The 19,757-nt window shown below is 39.0% G+C and overlaps 1 protein-coding gene across 4 annotated transcripts in view; it reads left to right on the forward strand.

Moving 5' to 3' along the window:
* The window catches only part of PDE3A (phosphodiesterase 3A), a 270,376-nt gene that overhangs the window by 216,999 nt on the left and 33,620 nt on the right, over positions 1-19,757 (forward strand). For all 4 annotated transcript variants that reach the window (XR_012586845.1, XM_074585867.1, XM_074585880.1 and 1 more), the window contains 6 exons: positions 2,480-2,634; positions 6,560-6,675; positions 10,498-10,717; positions 14,352-14,437; positions 14,899-15,068; positions 16,407-16,544. Coding sequence is in view for 3 of the 4 variants with exons in the window: in XM_074585867.1 (XP_074441968.1) it covers positions 2,480-2,634; positions 6,560-6,675; positions 10,498-10,717; positions 14,352-14,437; positions 14,899-15,068; positions 16,407-16,544 (885 nt within the window). In the remaining variant the exon portion in view is untranslated. The remainder of the gene's footprint in view (positions 1-2,479; positions 2,635-6,559; positions 6,676-10,497; positions 10,718-14,351; positions 14,438-14,898; positions 15,069-16,406; positions 16,545-19,757) is intronic.

A 19,757-nucleotide genomic window follows, 5' to 3' on the forward strand; every position in this document is an offset into this window, starting at 1 on the left:
CACTCAAAAGATTTGAGCCACTGCGTGTGGGGTCACTATCCTAGTCAATGAGCAACAGGGACTATCCTAGTCAATGAGCAACAGGGAATTAAGTAGTAATATGAGGGATCTTTTTGCCCACTTTGGAGATTGGAATTTGAAATTTTGTATGAATTTTAGTCTCTTCCTTTCCTTAGCTAGAGGTGTGACTCCTATAGAATTTTATTAAAAAGTCTCTATTGATGACCTCTAGGTCCTTTGGATCAAGTTTAAAATGTTGTATACCAAACAAGCAAACAAAAAAGATCACCACGATACTTAGTATGACCAATACTGTGAGCTCATGAGAAATAGTCTTGAGAAGAAAAAGAAGACTGAACCAAAAAAAAATATATACATTACTGCCTTGACAAATGGCTTTATGAATGCTCAGGAATCCAACAGGAAATAACTAGTGTTAACCACCCACATTTAGTAAGTGAGCAACTAGAAAGAACACATCAGCTTTGAAGTAGTTTGAATTGTAGGTTTGTTGCTAATTAGCTGTCCTGCAAGGCTTATGTTTCACTTTTGAAACTGAACCAAAATACTTTTGTCCTGCAATCTCCCTTGTGAAATTAAATATAGGCAGAGTACGTTGCACAGGCTAACGCTTTTAAGTTTTAACAGTTCAAATGGCGCAGCCAGCATTCATTCCAGCATTTTCCAGCACTTGAATTGCAACACTTGTGATTCTTTTTTTAATATATTTTAGAGTGATGATAATTATTACCCCATTTGCCTATGTAGCAGCTGTGTATATGAAATGGATGTTCACAGGTTGCTAAGCACATTTTCCAGTTTATTTTAGTGTACATGTCTATAATGGCTGTACTCTAGGATCTGAGGGGAAAAGTTACATGGAGGAATACTGCCATCGCATGAGCAAACACAGTGAACAGATACCAGTTTCCTCTTGCATAATACTTAGTGAGGAGAAGAGAAATGAAGGATGAAGAAATGAGTTAATGCTACAGAGGACTAATTTGGCTGAAGAATTCACTGACCTAAATGTATTATGGTTCATAGAACTAATAGTTTGTAGTCCTTTATTTAAGTGTCTAAATATAGATTTAGGGTCTTCACCTTAAGCATCTCACACTGAGCATTTTGGGTAAGGAGATAGTATGTTAACATATTTGTCCATATGTTTGAGCTTCAGAGCCACACGTGTCTTCCATCTCGTATCTCTTAATCCTCTGGCAAAGTCAAAGCTCTCCGTCATAGAGACATATTTCTTTTAGTTCCTAACTGGAAGCACATCATTAGAACTACAAGAGAAACATTACAAAATGGTAGCATCTGCAACATCAAATCTGGATCCGCAAAGACTCTCTATCATCATCCTTTATTTTCATTGTTTGCCTTCAAAAATTCAGAAAAACAATGTTAGCCCTATTAGTGGAGAAAAGGAAGAGTCAGGTGAAAGAAAAATACAGGGTGGCCAAGGAAAATATGCTGTAAATAGTGATGATTTCTCTGAGCTTTTCAGGAGACATCATACCCCAGCGCATGAAAGTTTTATTTCAGACAGTTGAAGCTCCCCTCCCTTATGATTCTTACTGCCTTTCTTGCCTTGAATCTCTAATTCTGAGGATTCATGACAGTTTAAATTACAGAACAGTTGCGGTTGAAACTACAGAACAGTTGCGGTTGAAACTACATCTGGAGATCATCTAGTCCAGTCTGGAGATTGTTTAGTCCAGTCCCTCAGCTCAAGGAAGTTATGCCTGGAGCAGGTTTCTCTAGGTTCAGCCTAAAGGAGGTTGCGCAGGAGGATGTCCATTTGGGTTTTGAGTATTTCCATGAATGCCCAGGGCTCTGGGCAACCTCTTTCAGTGTTCAGTCATCCTCACAGTAAAAAATATTTTCTTACATATAAATGGAATTTCCTGTATTTCAATTTGTGCCCCATTACCTCTTGTCCTGTCACTGGACACCACTGGAAAAAGCCTGGGTTGTTTTTCTTCTTTACACCCTCCCTTCAGGTATTTATGTACGTGGATAAGATCACCTCTGAGCCTTCTCTTCTTCAGGCTGAGCAATCCCAGCTCTCTCTGCCTTTACTTTTATGACAGATGCTCCAATCCCTCAGTCACCTTTGCATCCCTGATGACTTGTTTAAGGGCCACATCATATAAGAACAAAATTTTTAAAGAACGCAGCCAACATTGTCAAACTCCAGTGAAAGCTCTGAGTGTTGAACATCTGTGGCTAAGGGGCTATGGGAATATACATTCTTTTAAACTTGAAATAGAGAGGACGGTCCAGACCCTCCAGGCATTTAAAGCACCGTCAGTGTTGAATAGAACGTAAGCACCACGATACTTGGGAGAATCCAGATTTAAGGTACCTTACTAGATGTTTTCAGGCAGAATTAATCAAATGGAAATGTTTTTCTTGTGCATGTTTAAAGTTTTTGTAAGCATGTGTGAACTCTAAGCAACTGATTTCTCTCTAGCGCTTACGGAGAAGTTTGCCTCCAGGACTGCTGAGACGAGTGTCCTCAACTTGGACCACAACAACATCAGCCACAGGATTACCTACACTGGAGCCAGCTCCAGTGAGAAGGGATCGCAGTGCCAGCATCAAACCTCATGAATCATCTTCATCCAGGTTACAAATTACCTCCTCTCTCTTTTATGTCTCTCTTTGGGCAGACTTCTTTGGTTCTGTGTGATGATGTACCTCACTTAAAAATGCTGACTCCAAAGTATGTTAGAACTACTTCTTCACGTTTCCCTAATCTGGGTTGCCAAAGAAGTAGCATTTCCCATTTTAGTTAGATTATGCCAAAACTATTTCTATTATTGAGAAGCAAAATGGAAAAAAAATAATATCAATTTAAGATAGCAAAGTGCAGAATTGCACAGTAAAATTGAAAACAAGGCAGGATATGTGGTTAAAGTCTTCTTGATATGCAGTGGTTTCCTCCATGGGTATTACCCAGCCAAGAAACAATTCTAACAAGTAACCCAGCTGCCAAACATCACTTCTAAGAATGCACCTAGTGATGTGGTCCTGCCATTAAACCAGTTCACAAAGCACTTGTCCATCCTCTAGATACTATCTTCCAGAACACAAACCCTGATTTCAAGTGGGCCCTTCTAAAATACACATTTTTGTGCTTTTCTGTCTGTAGAAATGAAATATCAGAAGAGCATACAGCACTGTACACACCCTGCATCCCATGTACACACTTAATTCCAGAGGATAACAAGTACCTAGGGCTTCCTGAGCAAACTCATGCAAATGCAATAGCAGCAATAGATGGTAAATGTAAAACACGGAGTTAGATAGGTCAAAAAGTGATTTAGTGGAGAGAAGTTTAGTATCTAAGTAGATATGTTACCATCGGGGAAAAAAACCCACGTATAATCTAGGAGTAAAATTACAAAGGAAGGTTCACTAGTAGAAGTTGAAAGCAAAGCTGAAAATTAAATGGACAGTGTAAAGTTTTCCTGCAGGATGGTTGCCATACTTTCCCTAATTTTAAGCACTGAAGTGGAGCACCTCTTTCCCGCTGACCACAGAGTTTAGCTTCTGGGATTCAGACTCCCAGTTGTCCCATCCTTAATGCCAAGTGTCTCATCAAGTTAAAAGGCTTTTCCTAATTACCCACAAGAACCAAATAAACACAGGTGCTTTGTTGGGGTGCAGACTGAGTGCCTGCTTCTATTTAGGATGTATTTATTTACTTATTCATTTTTGATGCCCCATATTTTCAAGGGCTCTCACTGTTCTGAAGAAACGGGCGTTTATCTTCTGGCTGTAGTCCCTTATGATTGGCTATACTAGTTAGGTATTCCCTGCTCACTTTTACCCTTTCTTTGTTTCTCAGAGACTGATGCCAGAGCCAGCATCATAAAATACATAGTCCTCCCATGAAACAGAGGGAGAAAAGTTTTGTCTGCTCACTTGCTTACAGCCAGCAGCTGACTGGTTTAGGGCATTTGCAGAGGTCTACCATAATAAAGTTGCTTCTCTGCCTAAGGGCATTCAGACCTAGGTACATCTCTTTGGGACATCCATGCCACAAGATAGCCTGAGGAGAGCGCATTTAACCCTCCACAAGAGCTGTGGCAGATAATCCAAAACCAAGAAGAGAATTCAGAGCCATGATATCAGAAGACTTACGTGTTTTTCTGCAATTTAAAACTTGGTGCCAGTAGTGGAGAAAAAGATAGGACCTGAGAAGACCCGACATCACCAGTGTTTGCTGTTGCATGGCATGGGCGATTGCAGCCCAAGAGAGCTGCTTTGATTGGCCTTTCTTCCAGATACATAAAGCTTTCCTACAGAGCAGGCTGTCGTGCAGGGCGCCTAGGTGCTCAAGGCAGCCTACAGAGTACACTGAATGCCTGGTGCACGAAAAATACGTGGTTAGCCGAAGTTCCCTTTGTGAGGAGTCCCATGTATCTCAGTAAAAGTAAATATAAAGGAGCTATAACCGAATGGAAATGTTCTTCAGTCACCGACCTGTGGTTCCCAGGGTGCATTTGATTTATACTGTTGATCCCAGACTCTCACATAGTATGTAAGCATCCTAAGATGGGAATCAGAGGGAGAAGGAGAGCAATTAAATATTATTGTTGGTCGTCTTCTGTTTGTTATATAACTCTACGTGATGAGCCAACTAAGCAGACAATCAATTCTTCCTACGTTTAACGTCGCCAATTGTATAATTATAGCTCTGTCAAGCCTCCCAGCCTACTGTTTTCAGTTCTTCTTTTACAGTAGGAGAAACAATGTGTATTCCAGAAGGGGGAAAAATGAATCCTATAAGTTTAGCTTTAAAAATTTTGGCAGACCAATACAGATTTGCTTTCAAGGAAAAGAATTTTGATGTGAAGGAAAGAAAAAATAAATATTTTGATTATCTGCCACTTCCCTTGTACCAAATTCAAGCACGGCACAGGTCACAGAGAAAGGAACATTTCATGGCTTGAGGGGTAGGAGAGGGAAAATGACACTGGAATTGCCCTGTGGCAGATTCTGCAGTTACAAAATCTGCAACATATTCCTCACAGTCTGGGACATCACCTCTAGATTTCTATGGTCAAATATTTGCAAAAATCACCCTTAAATCTCTGTTTAAGATTAGTAATCCTGTATACTTCCTTCCCCACATCACTGAACTGGTAAGACATGGTCCTCTTATAGCTTCACGTGATTGGGGAAAAATAATAGAGCTTCCACATTCCTTCCCTCTGTCACTTCTATATCCAGTGGTTCTCTCTTAAGAAGTCAAAGGATGTGGTTTGGGGGTTTTTGTTTTGGTTTGGCTTTGGTTTTCTTTACAGTGGGCCAGTGTGTTATATTCTTCCTGACAATTAAAAAACAAAACCACAAAACAAACAAACAAAATAATTAAAAAAACAGCTGGATTCTCTCTTCGTCTTACTTCACCGCAGATTATAGGAACTTGGGCCAATGAAGACCACAAGCAAATATTTTGTAGGTAGTGTTTGCTCTTCCAAAACAACAAGGTGTTCGTAGAGTTAAGAGAATGTTACATGCTTTTCTGTTTCAAAACATTTCCCCCTCACCCCCCACAAGTTGTTTTTTTTCAAGTTCAGCTGGGACTAGGCTGCTTTAAAAGGCTGTCTTCTGCCTTGCATATCATCTCATCACTTGGATGCGAGGCTGAGGAGAAATGTGGAGCCTGCGAGGCTTAGTGGATTTGTCCAGAGAAGTCATAGGCCTCATGATAAGAACCAGCACTGTGTCCTTGCAAGTAGCTGACGTTCGATGCGTGTTATTCAGGCAAACAATGATAAATACAATTCTCCTGCTTTACAGAACTGTTTGGCCTCTTGTGGCACACAAAAGTTATAGCCTGAAGGCTGAAAGCATGTACCCATCCTGTTGTAGGGGACCAGCATTTGTTCCCCACGCACACAGACACATGCACCCTATTTTCCTTCAGTGAGTCTCTCTTGGATCAGTGACCAATGTCTTCAGGGTCTGTCAATATGATTTCTTTCAAGAATGCAGCATGCGTTTCAGTTGGCTAGAGCATGAAGTGCTTTGCCCAGAGAAGAGGCACACCACTAGCAACAGTGATGCAGGGCTCATATTGAGCCTCTTCCAGCCTCCTGAGGAGCTCCTCCAGTGCCCGAAGGGAGTTACAGCAGAGGAGTCAAGGGAGGCTGATTTTTCATTTACACTGAGAACTGCTGGTACTTCTGGCTGTTGTAAGGAGGCGTTAAAAGAGATATAAATTTAACTTGAATTTCAAGTCAACTTTTAAGCCTCTTTGTATTGTCAGAACAACGTAATGAAGACATCTTGGTATAAATAAAGGGAATAGGCACTGAAGGAAGTCCAGCTTTGGAGTGCCTGCATTGTAAATATTTTTGCTGAATACAATACACCACACAAATAGCAGTTCAGCCAGCAGATAGATGTTGTTTTCCTCATCAGATTTTGTGCTGTCTCAGTATCGCATACTTCTTGCTGTAGCTCCTAACTTCTTAAGATCTGCCATTTAGGCTTTTTACTGTCTCAAACGATGCTTGTTTGTGCTCTGGTTTTGCAGCGCTGACTCCTGGAACAGCTCAATTCTGATGACAATCACAAAGAGCAGGTCGTTCTCCACCTCCTACGCCATGTCTTCTACCAACCACCTGAATGCCAAGAGGCAGAGCCGACAAGGTGAGTGGGCATACGCAACTCTGTCAGGCTCACTTAGCTGCTTCCCCCTGACTAGCACATGCAACTGCTTTTGGTCTCTGTCCAATCTGTGTCTTTTCTTATTTTTCCATCAATATAAATATAGTTATTTCCTTTATTAAAAAAAAAAAAACACAGTAGCTTAAAATATTATAGCTCATAGAATGCCATTGTAAATGTTTTGAATTTATGATTTATAGAGGTTAGTCATGACATGATGCGTCAAGTGCAATACTAAAACGTGTCGTGATTTATATCCATGTAATTCCCTTCACTACAACAGGGCTGAGAACAGAGTGTTTTTTATAACAATTGTTAAATTATCTGTCTGTGTTTATTGCCTGACTGAGGTTTCTTGAAGCACAATCTACATAACGCCATTCAGAGCTGTAGGCAGCAACTGACCTGTCATATGCAAACATATCCAAGACATAGCCATTATAACTCGGAGCTGTATCTCTGTATATTCGTTATTGAGAAAGTCCAGGTAGATCTTACTGATTTTTAGAGATGGGAAATACGGGGTTTTTTACTCAGCGTTTAGGTAGGGCCTTTAAAAAAAATGACTCTTTTTTTAACTGAGGAAAAGGAATGGAGATGGTGACTTCTTAATTGATAATGAAATGTGGAATATGACAGCCATGAATCGGTCTTAATCCATAGTAACATGGTTCTCTTCCCTGTACAAATGCAGGGTAAAGGAATGTGTCCCCATGCTTTAACTTGTAATTCAAAGTGATCACAAGGCCTTCCTTTTTAAAATCGTCCTTTTTTTTTCTTTCCAAAAATGGAATAGTGTCGAGAGGAGTTATTCAGAGATACTGGCCACCCACACATCAGATGGAAATTGAGAGGTGCCTGAGGCCTGACATTGAAAAAGTCAGAGAACCCAAACTTAGAGATGGGTTTGAAGATATGGCTGCACAATTATTCTGCATATCTAGCACTGTCACATCGCATCTGCTTTTCAATCTGAAGAGTTTATTTAATCTCCTCTTGTACAGAAGCTGCTTTGTTATACCACAGTGAAGACTAAGTAACACGATATCATCTTATAAGATAATAGGCACATAGGCAAATGAGTAAAATCAAAACTGGAAAATAGTGGAGCTATAGTACCAAGAATCCAAGAATTTGTTTTAGAACAAAACAAATCCAACGTGGGCTTGTGATTTTCAGAGATGAACCTATTAACTTGAAAGGGGGGAGTGTGTGTGTATGTGTGTGTAATATTTTATACATAGAAAATGAGACTTACCAAACCCATCAGTCAGTTTTATGTTTAGTCTTCTGCTTCCAAAACGTGTTAATGGTCATCTCTGTTGCCCAATAACACGAGCTCCCCAGTGATGGAGAGCTCCATTCCATCACAAGCAATTCCTCGGGGCACTGATTCACAGGAGTAAAAATTTTGGCTTAGTGTTTTATGCAGAAGAGTGATATTTTGATGTTTTAGACTGTTTGCTATCATGCACTTTCAATTAGAATTTGGTTTTATGTTCCAACTAAAGAATTGCTTCAATTTGCAGTAGTTAATATAAATCAGACTTTTATATATTAGCTCCATTGGCAATATATAATAAATCTTGGTAGAAGCTGATCTAGATAAACCTGTAAATCTGTTAATTTACAAAATGTGTCTTTAATTATACATGAAACCATTAGCATTTTAAAATACTGCTAGCTATACCTGTTTTGGCAAAATTCTCAGGTAAACTCAAGGGTTTTCATATGTAATTTCACATCACATTGAATTTACTGGTTCATTTCTTCAACACTACACATGTGTAAAAGTTCTGGAGGACCTAAGCAGATGGATGTACCTAAAAAAGGTTCTCCCTGTATTGTTCATCTTCTCTTATATCGATTGTTCAAAATTCCTTGCTGTAGCAAGATACGTTTTCTCTCACTTTTGCCAATAAATGGTTAAATGTTGGATTATTGAAAGTGGTTTTGCATTTTTCTGGTAAGTTTATTTATTTTTGGTTACCTAACCTGGTAAATTACTCTGTAAAAAAAAAAAAAAAAAAAAAAAACAAACCACAACCAAACATATTTCAAGAGTCAGGACCCCAGTCTAGCAGTAGAAATCCAGCTGTGATTAGAAACACTATTGTGAAAATTGCTGTTTAAAATCCCAGGACTTGCTTTAAATTGTTGAAAGATGGCTATATATACTGTATTTTCTAACAGTCATGAAGATTACCTGGTAACATATCTCAAAGATAGATAATAATCCAACTCAGTCCCCTGTGCATCTAACAGACTGTGAAATGTTTTTGAAGACATATTTTTGTTGAATGGAAAGCAGATATCTCAAAGGATCAGTAAATGTGAAACAGAGGCTTTCTGTATTTTAAAGCCATTTCCATATGTCATGGCCATCTGATAACTTGTTAATTGTTCTGTAGGCATTAGGTTTCTGATCTCAAGACTCGCGTAATATCCTAGTTGCTGTCACTGAATTAAGGCAATAATACATACCACATGTTTGCTGAAGAAATACCCTAATCAAAACTTAGGAGATGTTGGATATCTCAAAATTACAGAGTAGTAACTCTCAGAGATTATTTTTAATTCTTGGATTGTCAACAGGAAATCATATTTTAACCTCATATTACAATAAGTTGTTATCAGGAAAAAACCACTGGAACTGTACACATATATCCCGCAAGGTTAGTATTTCATAAACTTAGGTCAACATATTGCCTTATTCTAAGATAATTGTTGTGTCTGGAATGCATTTAGATAGTGGGCACAATTCAAACATAAAACCAGTTGAAGTTCCCAAGCTCTTTATATCATTTGGCTTTGAAGATGAACGTGGTAAATGAACCGGGGCTGATTTCCTACAAACTTCAGAACAAAGCTCAGGAGGTTAAGTCAATTTACAGGCATTTCCTTTTAAGATAGATTATCTTTGCTCCCCTGCGCTTTATTGTGAAGGGAATCTTTTTTGCCTGAGACTAGAAAATGTAAAGTGGATTCGAAGAGAAGGCAGAACTTTGTCTCAAACACTGGACTAGCTGATGCATTTCATCCTGGCAACGGTGCTTAGATAGAATAGGGGACAAAGAGAACTACATCTTGCTAGTGTTCACAAATGTGGATGTTGGCGGTTTCCGACGCGCTAGATCAGGAGTAGAATACCGTGTGGTACAGGTAATGGTTCTAAGTCTCCCATAGTGAGCAGCAGATATTGAAAAATAAAGTCAAGCTGCACAAGATCAAGGCCAAAATCTGTGAGGAATGTGGAAATGGTGCCATAAGTGCAATATTTTATACTCCTATAATGTATGACAACTAAATATTGCTTTTTTTTTTTAGTTTACAGCTAGTCTTCACACATGTAGAACTTCAAATTTTCTGGGAATGTGTGTAAGCCTTTCATGTCCCTGCTTTACAGATGGAGTCGGTGAAGCAATGAGAAATTGCAGATGGGTCTGGGAACTGCCTATTTGGAGTTTGGTGTGTCTGTTGCTAGAACAGGTTAATACCAATAGTCATGCCACTAAGAGCATCCCTTTCATTTCATGCCTGCCAGTTAGTGCGTCCTACTCAACAGGAAGAATATGCTTCGTATTTTGAGCCAAATCTTCAGCAGGTAGAAGTGGCTGATAGTAACGGAGCTTCATTTCTCTGTGACAGCCATGGGCTTGGCTCAGAGTGGAGGAGGGTTTTCTCTTTCCATTTGGAAGCTATGCTGGTACCTGCGCACCTCAAGAGGAGTATTTCTGCACAGTGAACTCATACAACCATCTGCCACTTCTGTTAATTGACCAGACTCTTCTCTTCTCTTGCCAGGTATGCCGCCAAATATCTCACCTCTCACCTCCCCATGCCATTCACCGATTCAGGGGACGCCTGCCACAAGTCCTACTGGAAAAACATCATCTGTGTCATTTCCAGATTCTACAGATACTGACACCAAGCAGGGCTTAAAGCCACACAAAGTCTTAACCTCTACTCAGAGCGCACCTAGCCTGTCAGACCCTATTATCAGCCCCTCTGTCATCTGCAGCAGGTAAGATGGTAATTTGATATGCGTTGGAATGATTTCATGTTGTTCTCACGAACAAGCGTTTTTGGCCCACATAATTTTTTGTAATTTGCTGCAGTACTGTATGTTGGTATTTCACCATATCTAGCCGTTCTTAGTACATGAGTAATTGTGTAGATTGATGCTACAAAGTGCTTTTAAAGTGCAAGACGGTTAGCTATATTTACATCTTTTACTCATGTCAGATGCACAGTCTGATTCATAAATAAATTCTTCGTCAATAACTTGCAAATTCTAAAGCTGGATTTCATGTTAACAATTTGTGTTTCTCATGCCATGCCTTTAACACAGTCACTTTCAGGTCCCAGGCCAAGTCTTTCACAACTGGCACCTGACGTTTGGTAGAAAAATCTGACTGCTAGGGATAAAAAGCTGCTGGGCTGTAGCCTTCAGATAAAGGTGTACCAACAATTCCTGAAGACTATGTAATTTTGAGCACTCTCTCAGAAGGGGTGGATCCTGCCCTCCCTAGGGCAGAGTCAGATTATGTAGCATTGGGATATATTTTTTTTAAATCAGCTGCAAGTGAGTTCTTCCTACTGCTGAGAGTTACACAGTTTGATTTCATGCTTTAAAGTAGCCCAGTATTATTTTACATAGACCTGCTCTGCAAAATCAGCGTTTTGGAAAAAAAGTTGTTCTGCTTATCTTACGTTAACAGGTGTTAAGTTATATTACTGGAGTTTGTAATATGTGTCCAGTTCAGAATAGTGGGAAACACTGGTATTCATAAGCCTGTTCCAGTGCATTTTCAAGGTTACCTTACTCATCAGATGTTACTTTTGGTCATAGAGTGCGTAATTTGTGATTATTGGCTAGCAAGTAGACAGCACGTCGTCTGAGGCGATGTGCTGTGTTAAATGTTATCAAGTTTGACTATCTTTGGAAATAGTTTTTACATCCTGTCACCAGTCAAGAGACTTTGAATGTGTCTCGATATGCTATGTGCAGGGCTCAGAGGTGGGTATGAGAAAGTACAAATTGAGACTGGGAGTTTTGCTCAAGGGAGTCAGCCTCACTGTAGTTCAGAGGAGGATCGTGACAGGCTTTTAAGACATAGTTAGGTGACTAAAGAGAAACTAAGTGCTTTTCAGAGGTTTTCAAAGGTGTTGCAAAACTGGCACTTGCACTGATTCATTTGAAATGGACACTGTATTACACATAAGAAATATGCCATAAATGTGCTACTGTCCTATTAAAATGTGCCTTTATTACTACTTCAACAAAATATTATTACTTTAACAATTATCAATGGAAGTCTTCCATTAAGGAAAACAGTTAACAGCGACATAAAAAATGTCCCAAAAAAAAGAAAAATCAATGGAAGGTTGCTGTAGATAGTAATGATATATATTTGCTTGATATTTGTAGACTTTGATTTCAATGTAATCATTGGTAAAATGCTCATTAGCTTTTATGTGACTACTGTCTTCTGTGGTCTACATATTTAGGTTCTTAATTTTCTTGTTTTGAAATGTTTAGACTTTGTAAGCATTACAAATAGTTATGTTGCTGGCATAGGCTTTTTTGTCGATTATTTGAAACAAACACATTATTTAAAATATTATGGTGTAATGACTGCTAGTAGAATTGGCACCCACTATTACTAATTATCACTGTCCCTTTAACATCCATTGAAAAATCATAAGCACTGTCAAATTTCTAGCCATTGGTATGTAGAGATGTCATATCCCCACGTACAAGCTGAATGAACAGCACATAAATAATGCACTCCCTAGTAATGTAAGCACAATTAAAAAAAAAAAAGCATACAAAAAACCCCAAAACAAACAAAAAAAAAACCCCATCAAAATTAAATAGCTAAGACAAGCTGAGAGAGTTAAATTAACAAACACTGGAAATAAATCTTTTAATGTTTGAACTTTCACATTGTAGATTCTGGTCTTCATGATATCCAATCCCTTACATTTACTGCCAAAAAAACTGCCTTGCTTCAAAGTAATACTAAGTCAGGAAACATCTGCCACCACCAAACCAATCGTCCCCCCAACAACAACAAAAGGGTAAATGAACTCTTGATGGGTTCAGTGCTTTGCATCAGAAATCACCACCCAGGCAGTGGCATCAAGGCAGAAGTTTTACTGTACTTTTTTTATATTAGGCAATGCTGCTAAAATAACTTGTAGATAGTAATTTTTCATTTTGCTTGGTGGATGAGACAGGAATCCTGTGGAAAAAATGTTAAAGCATCCTGTGATTAGGAAGTATATTATAGTGCTTGTGCATGAAGGGTATTGAATTAAAGTTGCATGGGCACGTTTACTTCTGACATAGAGCAGATTTCAAGTGTTGTACTAGATAGCTTAGTAATTTTTTTTAATATAGTGTTTTATGTGGACCATACATATTAAATCACTGTGATTTTGCATATGTTCTGGAAATAAAGAGGTACACCCATAGTGATGCAAAAGCCTTGTAGCATTATAACCACACAAAGTCTCTCTTTCTCTTTTACTTTTACATTTTGGCTTGTTATCATTGACCTTGCGGAAACCACAAGGAATGCGGGAGAAAGGCATTAATACTTTTTTTTCCATCTTGTTTATAAACCTGAGTGGTACAGGATTTATTTGCTTGGCTATGCACTACAAGTATCATTGTATACAGATTTGTATTTTTATTTAAAATTCTTTCGGGAATTTATTATGTTTGCAGGGCTTACCAAGCTCCATAATATGTTTTGGATGACCCAGTCAAAAACCATCTGGCATAGGATTTCAGCCATTTTTATATGGTGAATTTACATTGGTGCAAAATTTCTGGTACAAAGTTTGACGAAACAAAATAATTTTGTAATAATTGCTTTGCAGAGGCTGTTATATATAAGATACATCGCAAAATACTGACTCGAACCAAAGAAAGAAATGTTAAAATATCAGGTTTTCACGGACATATTGGATGTAATACTGCTAAATGAAGCTTCAGATTTGTTAAGTTCTGTCATGTTTTCATGATATATCGTTGATCCTTCAGGTCCTAGCCTCAATCGTATTGGAACATGTTCCAGCTGGTATTGAATTCATGTTTAGGGCTTGAAGAGAATCACACACAATGAATAAAGTCTTTTAATGGAAGGGAAGAGCCAGTCATTTGGAAAGGCCATGATATTGTGATCCCTCCCACAATGGCTTTCTGTTCTGGGAATGACAAAGCAAACTTGGTTTTCTTGTTTCCTTGCTAAATGTCTGGATGCCAGATCACTCACCTCATGTTCTGTCCAAAACATCTCCTTGGTTCTGGTGTACTTGGTATGTTGTCACTGAAGTAATAGCAAAATACTTGGAGAATAAAAAATTCATTAAAAAAAATAAATCCAATGGGATAGGTTTACTGTTGGCAACACAAATTTAATGGTGGTGGCCAATCCAAGGTCTTTTTATATTTTTTGTCTTTTTACATTCCTGACTTCCAATAAAACTTCAGCTCACTCTTATAATTTTTTTTCTGGAGAATACACCCTGTACCATATCTTATACTGTGTGACATAATCTTACACTGTCAGCAGGAAATCATTTTGCATAAAAATGTCTAATGCGCATGGTTCTTTATATTGTGCGTGTCTCTTGATGTATTTCAGCTGTGGCAGACCCTATAACCAAATAGGAGCTGGTGATGGGACACTAGATAGAAATGATGGTGCCACACACACCCTGAACAGAACAGGTAATTCTTTGTCCATCAAAAATTCCTCGTCCCTTAAAATTCAATAATCATTCAGTGAAAGGGCAGATATGCCTGTCTGTCATAAAAGGAGAACATATGTAGGTGAGACCATACAAGTTGTCTTTGAGGCTCCTTTCCTTTTTGTATGTACAAGATGTGCAAAATGCTCATGAAGAATAGAGTTAAAATATAAGGAAAATATTGGTTCCCTCATCTAACCGAGTCAGCTCAAATAGTGGTCCTCAAAATTTTTCTTACTCTTCAATCCCTGATCCCATTTTTTACACTCTGCAGGATATATGCTTTACTGCCTTTGGACAGATTGTCCAACTTTGGACCCAGCCAAGCAGCACATATGTATTATGAGTCAGAGATCCTGTTGCTATTATTCAGAAGGTCACAGGATGACTTTGATGCAATCCTTGCTGTTCACACAACAAGCTTTGTGATTTGTGTTGTAGATGATCCTGCGCAAGCCACTTCTGACTATGAGACCAACAACAGTGACAGCAGCGATATTGTACAAAATGATGATGAGTCAGATTGCTCCAAAGAGCAGACGCGGAAGGGATCCGTCTGTAGGACGTACACGCCTGAGACCATCATTCTGCATCCCTTGATACCACCTGAGGTAGCTTGTTTAAGTTCCGTTTGCACAATAGAATGTATTGTGCACTGGGGGAAAAAAACAAAAAAACAAAAAAACAAAAAAACAAAACCAAACTAAAACAACCAACCAAAAATCCCAAACCCCCACAAAAAAAACCCAACCCTAGGGCTGTCTAAAGACTGTGACCATGGTTTTAAGCAACAATTGCAGCAGGCTTCTACCTTGCAGTAGGAGGATTGACTTTCAAGAATTGAAAGGAACCATTGAAATGTGTGCAAGCTGCTAAGCACTGGGCAGTTGTGAAACACTAACCATCTATTTTGATGAATAAATATAGGTTTACGGATCTGGCATTAGGCATTTCTGAAATGTTTGGCTTCTGTGTTAGCATTGCCTTTAAAGGGAATAGATTGGAAGAAAGAGAAATTATCTTCTCAGACTACCAGCATGATACATAGTCTTCCTGTTCAGCCACTTCTGCTTCTCAATGGCCATGCAATCTTGGCTAATATATAGTGGTCCTTATTTTAAAACAAATTAACACTTGTCTGCATGATATTATTGGTGGCGTATGTCTTGAACATAACATTGCAGTATGGTGAACAAGTGCTGATCATCTCACGACTACTGTATTCAGTCGTAAACTTGATTGAGATGTAGAGGGAAAGCTTTGTTTAGTTAAATTTTCCACAGCCTGTTGTACAACCGAATTAATAAATTTAAGTTGGCATGAGCTCTCGAAAAATTTATTGTAATCTGTTGAACTGGAGTTGGACATGCTGAGAGAAGGCATTTTTCTTGAGATGTTTTGGCACTTACTCATCTACAGTTTCTTAATAATAATGAAATTCAAGGAAGTATACAGGGAGAAATATGAAAGGAGGGACACACCCCATCTTTTATTTGCAGACCCTGACAAACAGGTAGGTTTTCGTTTAAGTACAACTTTTCACTTGGACTGAGCTCCATAAACCATTTTAGATTATAACAAATGGGTCCTGATGCGGAAGTAGAAACTGAATGCTTTTCTGTCTGTGCTGCAGCAAATTTTACAATGAAGCAGACTCCCTTGGAAATGAACGAATGATTCCCATGAATGAAAGAATGAATGTGTCTCATGGATAAGTTCAGAGGCTGATGTTTCGTATACAGAATTTCCTATTCATTCAAGTGAAACAAATTATAAAGGAGAGTGAGTAGCTGCAGGGCTGGTAGTAATGGGGGCATCTCTGCTGAGCTGAGTCAAGTACCATCAGCTTATAGATGACGCTAATGTGACCTTAGTTTTTAAGAGCATAAATTTTTGCATGAGATGCTTCACCGAACTAAAATTTCTCTTTATTCTGATTGCTGGCGTAGGACAAGCCTGTACTTGCTCCCGAGCCTCTGGTTATGGACAACTTGGATCCCTTGATGGAGCAGCTAAATAGTTGGAACTTCCCAATCTTTGATTTGGTGGAAAAAATTGGAAAGAAATGTGGTCGGATTCTCAGTCAGGTAAGAAGGCTATCTTGTTTCCAACGACTGGCTAGATTATTGGCAGATTTACACAGGTTAGTATTAAGACACATCATCCTTACAAGCTGGTCATCCAGTGAATTGTGATCCCTGCCACCTAATTCAAAGCTGACAACATGAACTCCATCTTATTACATTCCTTTTAAATGTCTATAATTTAAAATTTAAAAACGTGAAAGAAAGAAACCACACATCTATTTTGCCTGCGGCTCTCTGCCGATGAGTTTACATAAACCTTTCTGCATATTCACTTCTATCTGCAGGAGGTGCTGCCACCCCTTACCGAGTTCTTTGTTGACAGGATTTCACCTGGGGTTCAGCCTGGGACAGCTAAACAGTAAATACATTCAGTCGATGCAGGAAATACAGAACTTTGGTCCCTTTTTATACTGGAGATTTCAGTCGAGCTGTACGAGAAAGCGAGGTCTCAGGAAGTGGAAGAAAAAATAGTCCTTGCGATATTCCCTCATCTTTAAAGAGTCATCACTTTGTTAGTAAATTTATATGATTGTTACACAGGGAAGACTAATTTACTATGTATCGAGATGTGAGAGTTTACTATTCTTTCTTTCAACCCAGCATGATTAATGTCACTTCCATAATCACTTTCTTGGCTGAACTTTCTGCTCTGTTATGCCCCTTTTCCTGGCACGCTGATGAACGAGCCATTTTTTCATATGGAAGTATTGAGGTTTATAAACAGGAAAGGCAAGTAATTATATTTAGGGATGGAAGGGATAAAACCCCAAGAGAACCTGACTGATCTAGTATCACTTTACAAGACTTTATGTAGCGATGAGTGCTGGAAAGAAGAGATTATGTTAATTGGTATAATGTGGGACAATTAACACCCCCCACAAATACAGAGATTAGTGTGTCATGCAGATCTCAGTGCAACAAGCTCCAGAGAATGCCGTATCAAATCTTGGTCCCTTGGTGTCTAACTATTATTCAGCTACATTCAATTATCCAGTGGTCAACCAAGAAAACCACAGCATGAATTCAAATTTATTCTGTGGTCTGCCTTTTATCATTTTGTAGTGGCAAAAACATCTATGTTTAACCAGCCTACCAGCTCCCTAGGTTAATTTTAAATAGGCAAACTATGGCTGGATGTGGATATTGATATAAATTCAGTGATGATTATTGAGACACTTTTGCACTGGAGAGTGAATGTGTGATTAAAATACTTTTCTAGAATCGTAGAATAGCAGGTTGGAAGGGACCTCAGGGATCATCTGGTCCAACCTGACTTGGCAAAAGCACAGTCTAGACAAGATGGCCCAGCACCCTATCCAGCTGAATCTTAAAAGTGGCCAGCGTCGGGGAAGATCATATTGGTCATGGTGTTTTCTAACAGCAAAGCATGTTACAGAATGAAAAATTAATCATAAGGAAAAACAGAAGGTTTTTTTTAATGGTATAACCAACAATTTGGATGAGACAAAATTTGTTCTGGTTTTACATGGGTACAGAGGCTTTAAGCACTTTAACAAGTTGCGTGGAGTTCTGTACCTCTCAGGACAATTCCCCTATGCCTCCCTCAATTTGCAATAAAGCTCCACACTGTTTCCCAGCGTCTGCTTTTTGCACAAGTTCTGAGCACATTATCCGTTTTGCAGTGCCACAAAAGGAGGCCTGTGAAATAAAATAGTGAAGCTTAAATAAATAATATTTGTTATCAAAATTCAACATTTTCTGTATCAGCAGTTTGTAATAATTCACACTTCCTAAGAGCAGAATGTAGCAAGCTCAGCCTTGTTCATAAAATAAAAATAGTTCCTTTAGTTCTTTCTCCCACCTACTCGTATGTCCCTAATAAAATTATTTTCAGAAATAAGAGAACTTAAAGAAATAAATCTTTTTCGCCAGCTAAAAGTATTGTCTTTTTCTTGTAGAATTTTTAAATCCTGGGATATTACAAACAAAGGAAAACAAAAGCTCTAATGATTTATTCTCTGTATTTTGCCATTAAATGGACTCATCCATTAAAATAAGAAAATTAACAAGCTGAATTAACTATGTTTGCCTTGCTAGGTTAAATTTATGAGATGGAACAAAGCAGAGTTGACACGTGCCTCTAGGGAAGCATTCAGTTTAGAAAGCAAATGCTGGCTTAGCATCTTTAAAGCTGCTTGAGATGTCTGTTTCTTCTTTTTGGAATTTTAAATTGATTTAGACATATAAAAAGACCCCAAACCAGTCAGCGGCCATAAAAGCATCTGTGCAAAATACAGTGGCAAGCACTCTAAATGTGACACTAACAAATATGCATGATAGGGATTAGAGAGAAATTTGCATAGCAGTCTCATTTCAGAAAGGAACAGCAAAGCTCTCCAGCTGTGTTGATGCTTCACAACAGGCCATAAAGTTAGATAATGTCTTCATTCACACTTAACACTCTTCTTACAGCTCCTATAAAACTAAAACCTGTGGAAGAGAAACTCGTTTTCTCTGGAAAGCAAATAAAGTGGATAAGAATAGGCTAAAGTCAAGGTCTCTCTTTAGCTTTTATTACTGGGCCCAGAGAGATGAGGAAAGCCAGCGATGCTCCTGTGCTCTTGATACACGAGCAGCACCGAGGCGGGGTGGCGTCATTGCAATGTATGTGAGTTGCACCCTGGGTAGTGCCAAGAAGAGTGTTTGGTCATCTCGTCATCATGCGTGACTTGTCGAGAGAGAAACTGCAACCATTATATGAGGGAGCGAGGGAAACCAATCCTTGGGGGATGGAATATTCCCAGGATCATCACAACAGCCCTTGTGAGGAGTCGTGTTTGTCAGAGCCGGAGACCAGGTGCCAACAACTTAAAGCACACGTTTTCAGACAGCAAGTGCAAGAGACAAAAAAGGAGTGCAAGAGGCTTGCCTGTCAACAATGAGTAGGGAAACGCTGACCTAAACTTTGCACATGTCCTCTGACAAGACCCATCTATGCGTGCCTGCAGCAGCCATGAGAGGAGCTACATGTGAATAACGATCCCCATTCCCAAAAAAAACTTCCATTAGGAATCGTTAGGAGAAGTGCTTGTCCTTCTTCAGGCAGCACCACCCGAAGTATCTAAGTTATAAATGATTCATTCAAGCTTTAGCAATCATTGCAGAAACAAGCCGAAAATGGAGATGGGAGGGAAGAGGCAGCGTGTAGCACACGCTGCCAAGTGTCTGGTGGCTTTCGGAGTGTCCCTGGGC

This window comes from Larus michahellis, chromosome 1, assembly GCF_964199755.1.
Source record: "Larus michahellis chromosome 1, bLarMic1.1, whole genome shotgun sequence".
NCBI classification, from domain to species: Eukaryota; Metazoa; Chordata; class Aves; order Charadriiformes; family Laridae; genus Larus; species Larus michahellis.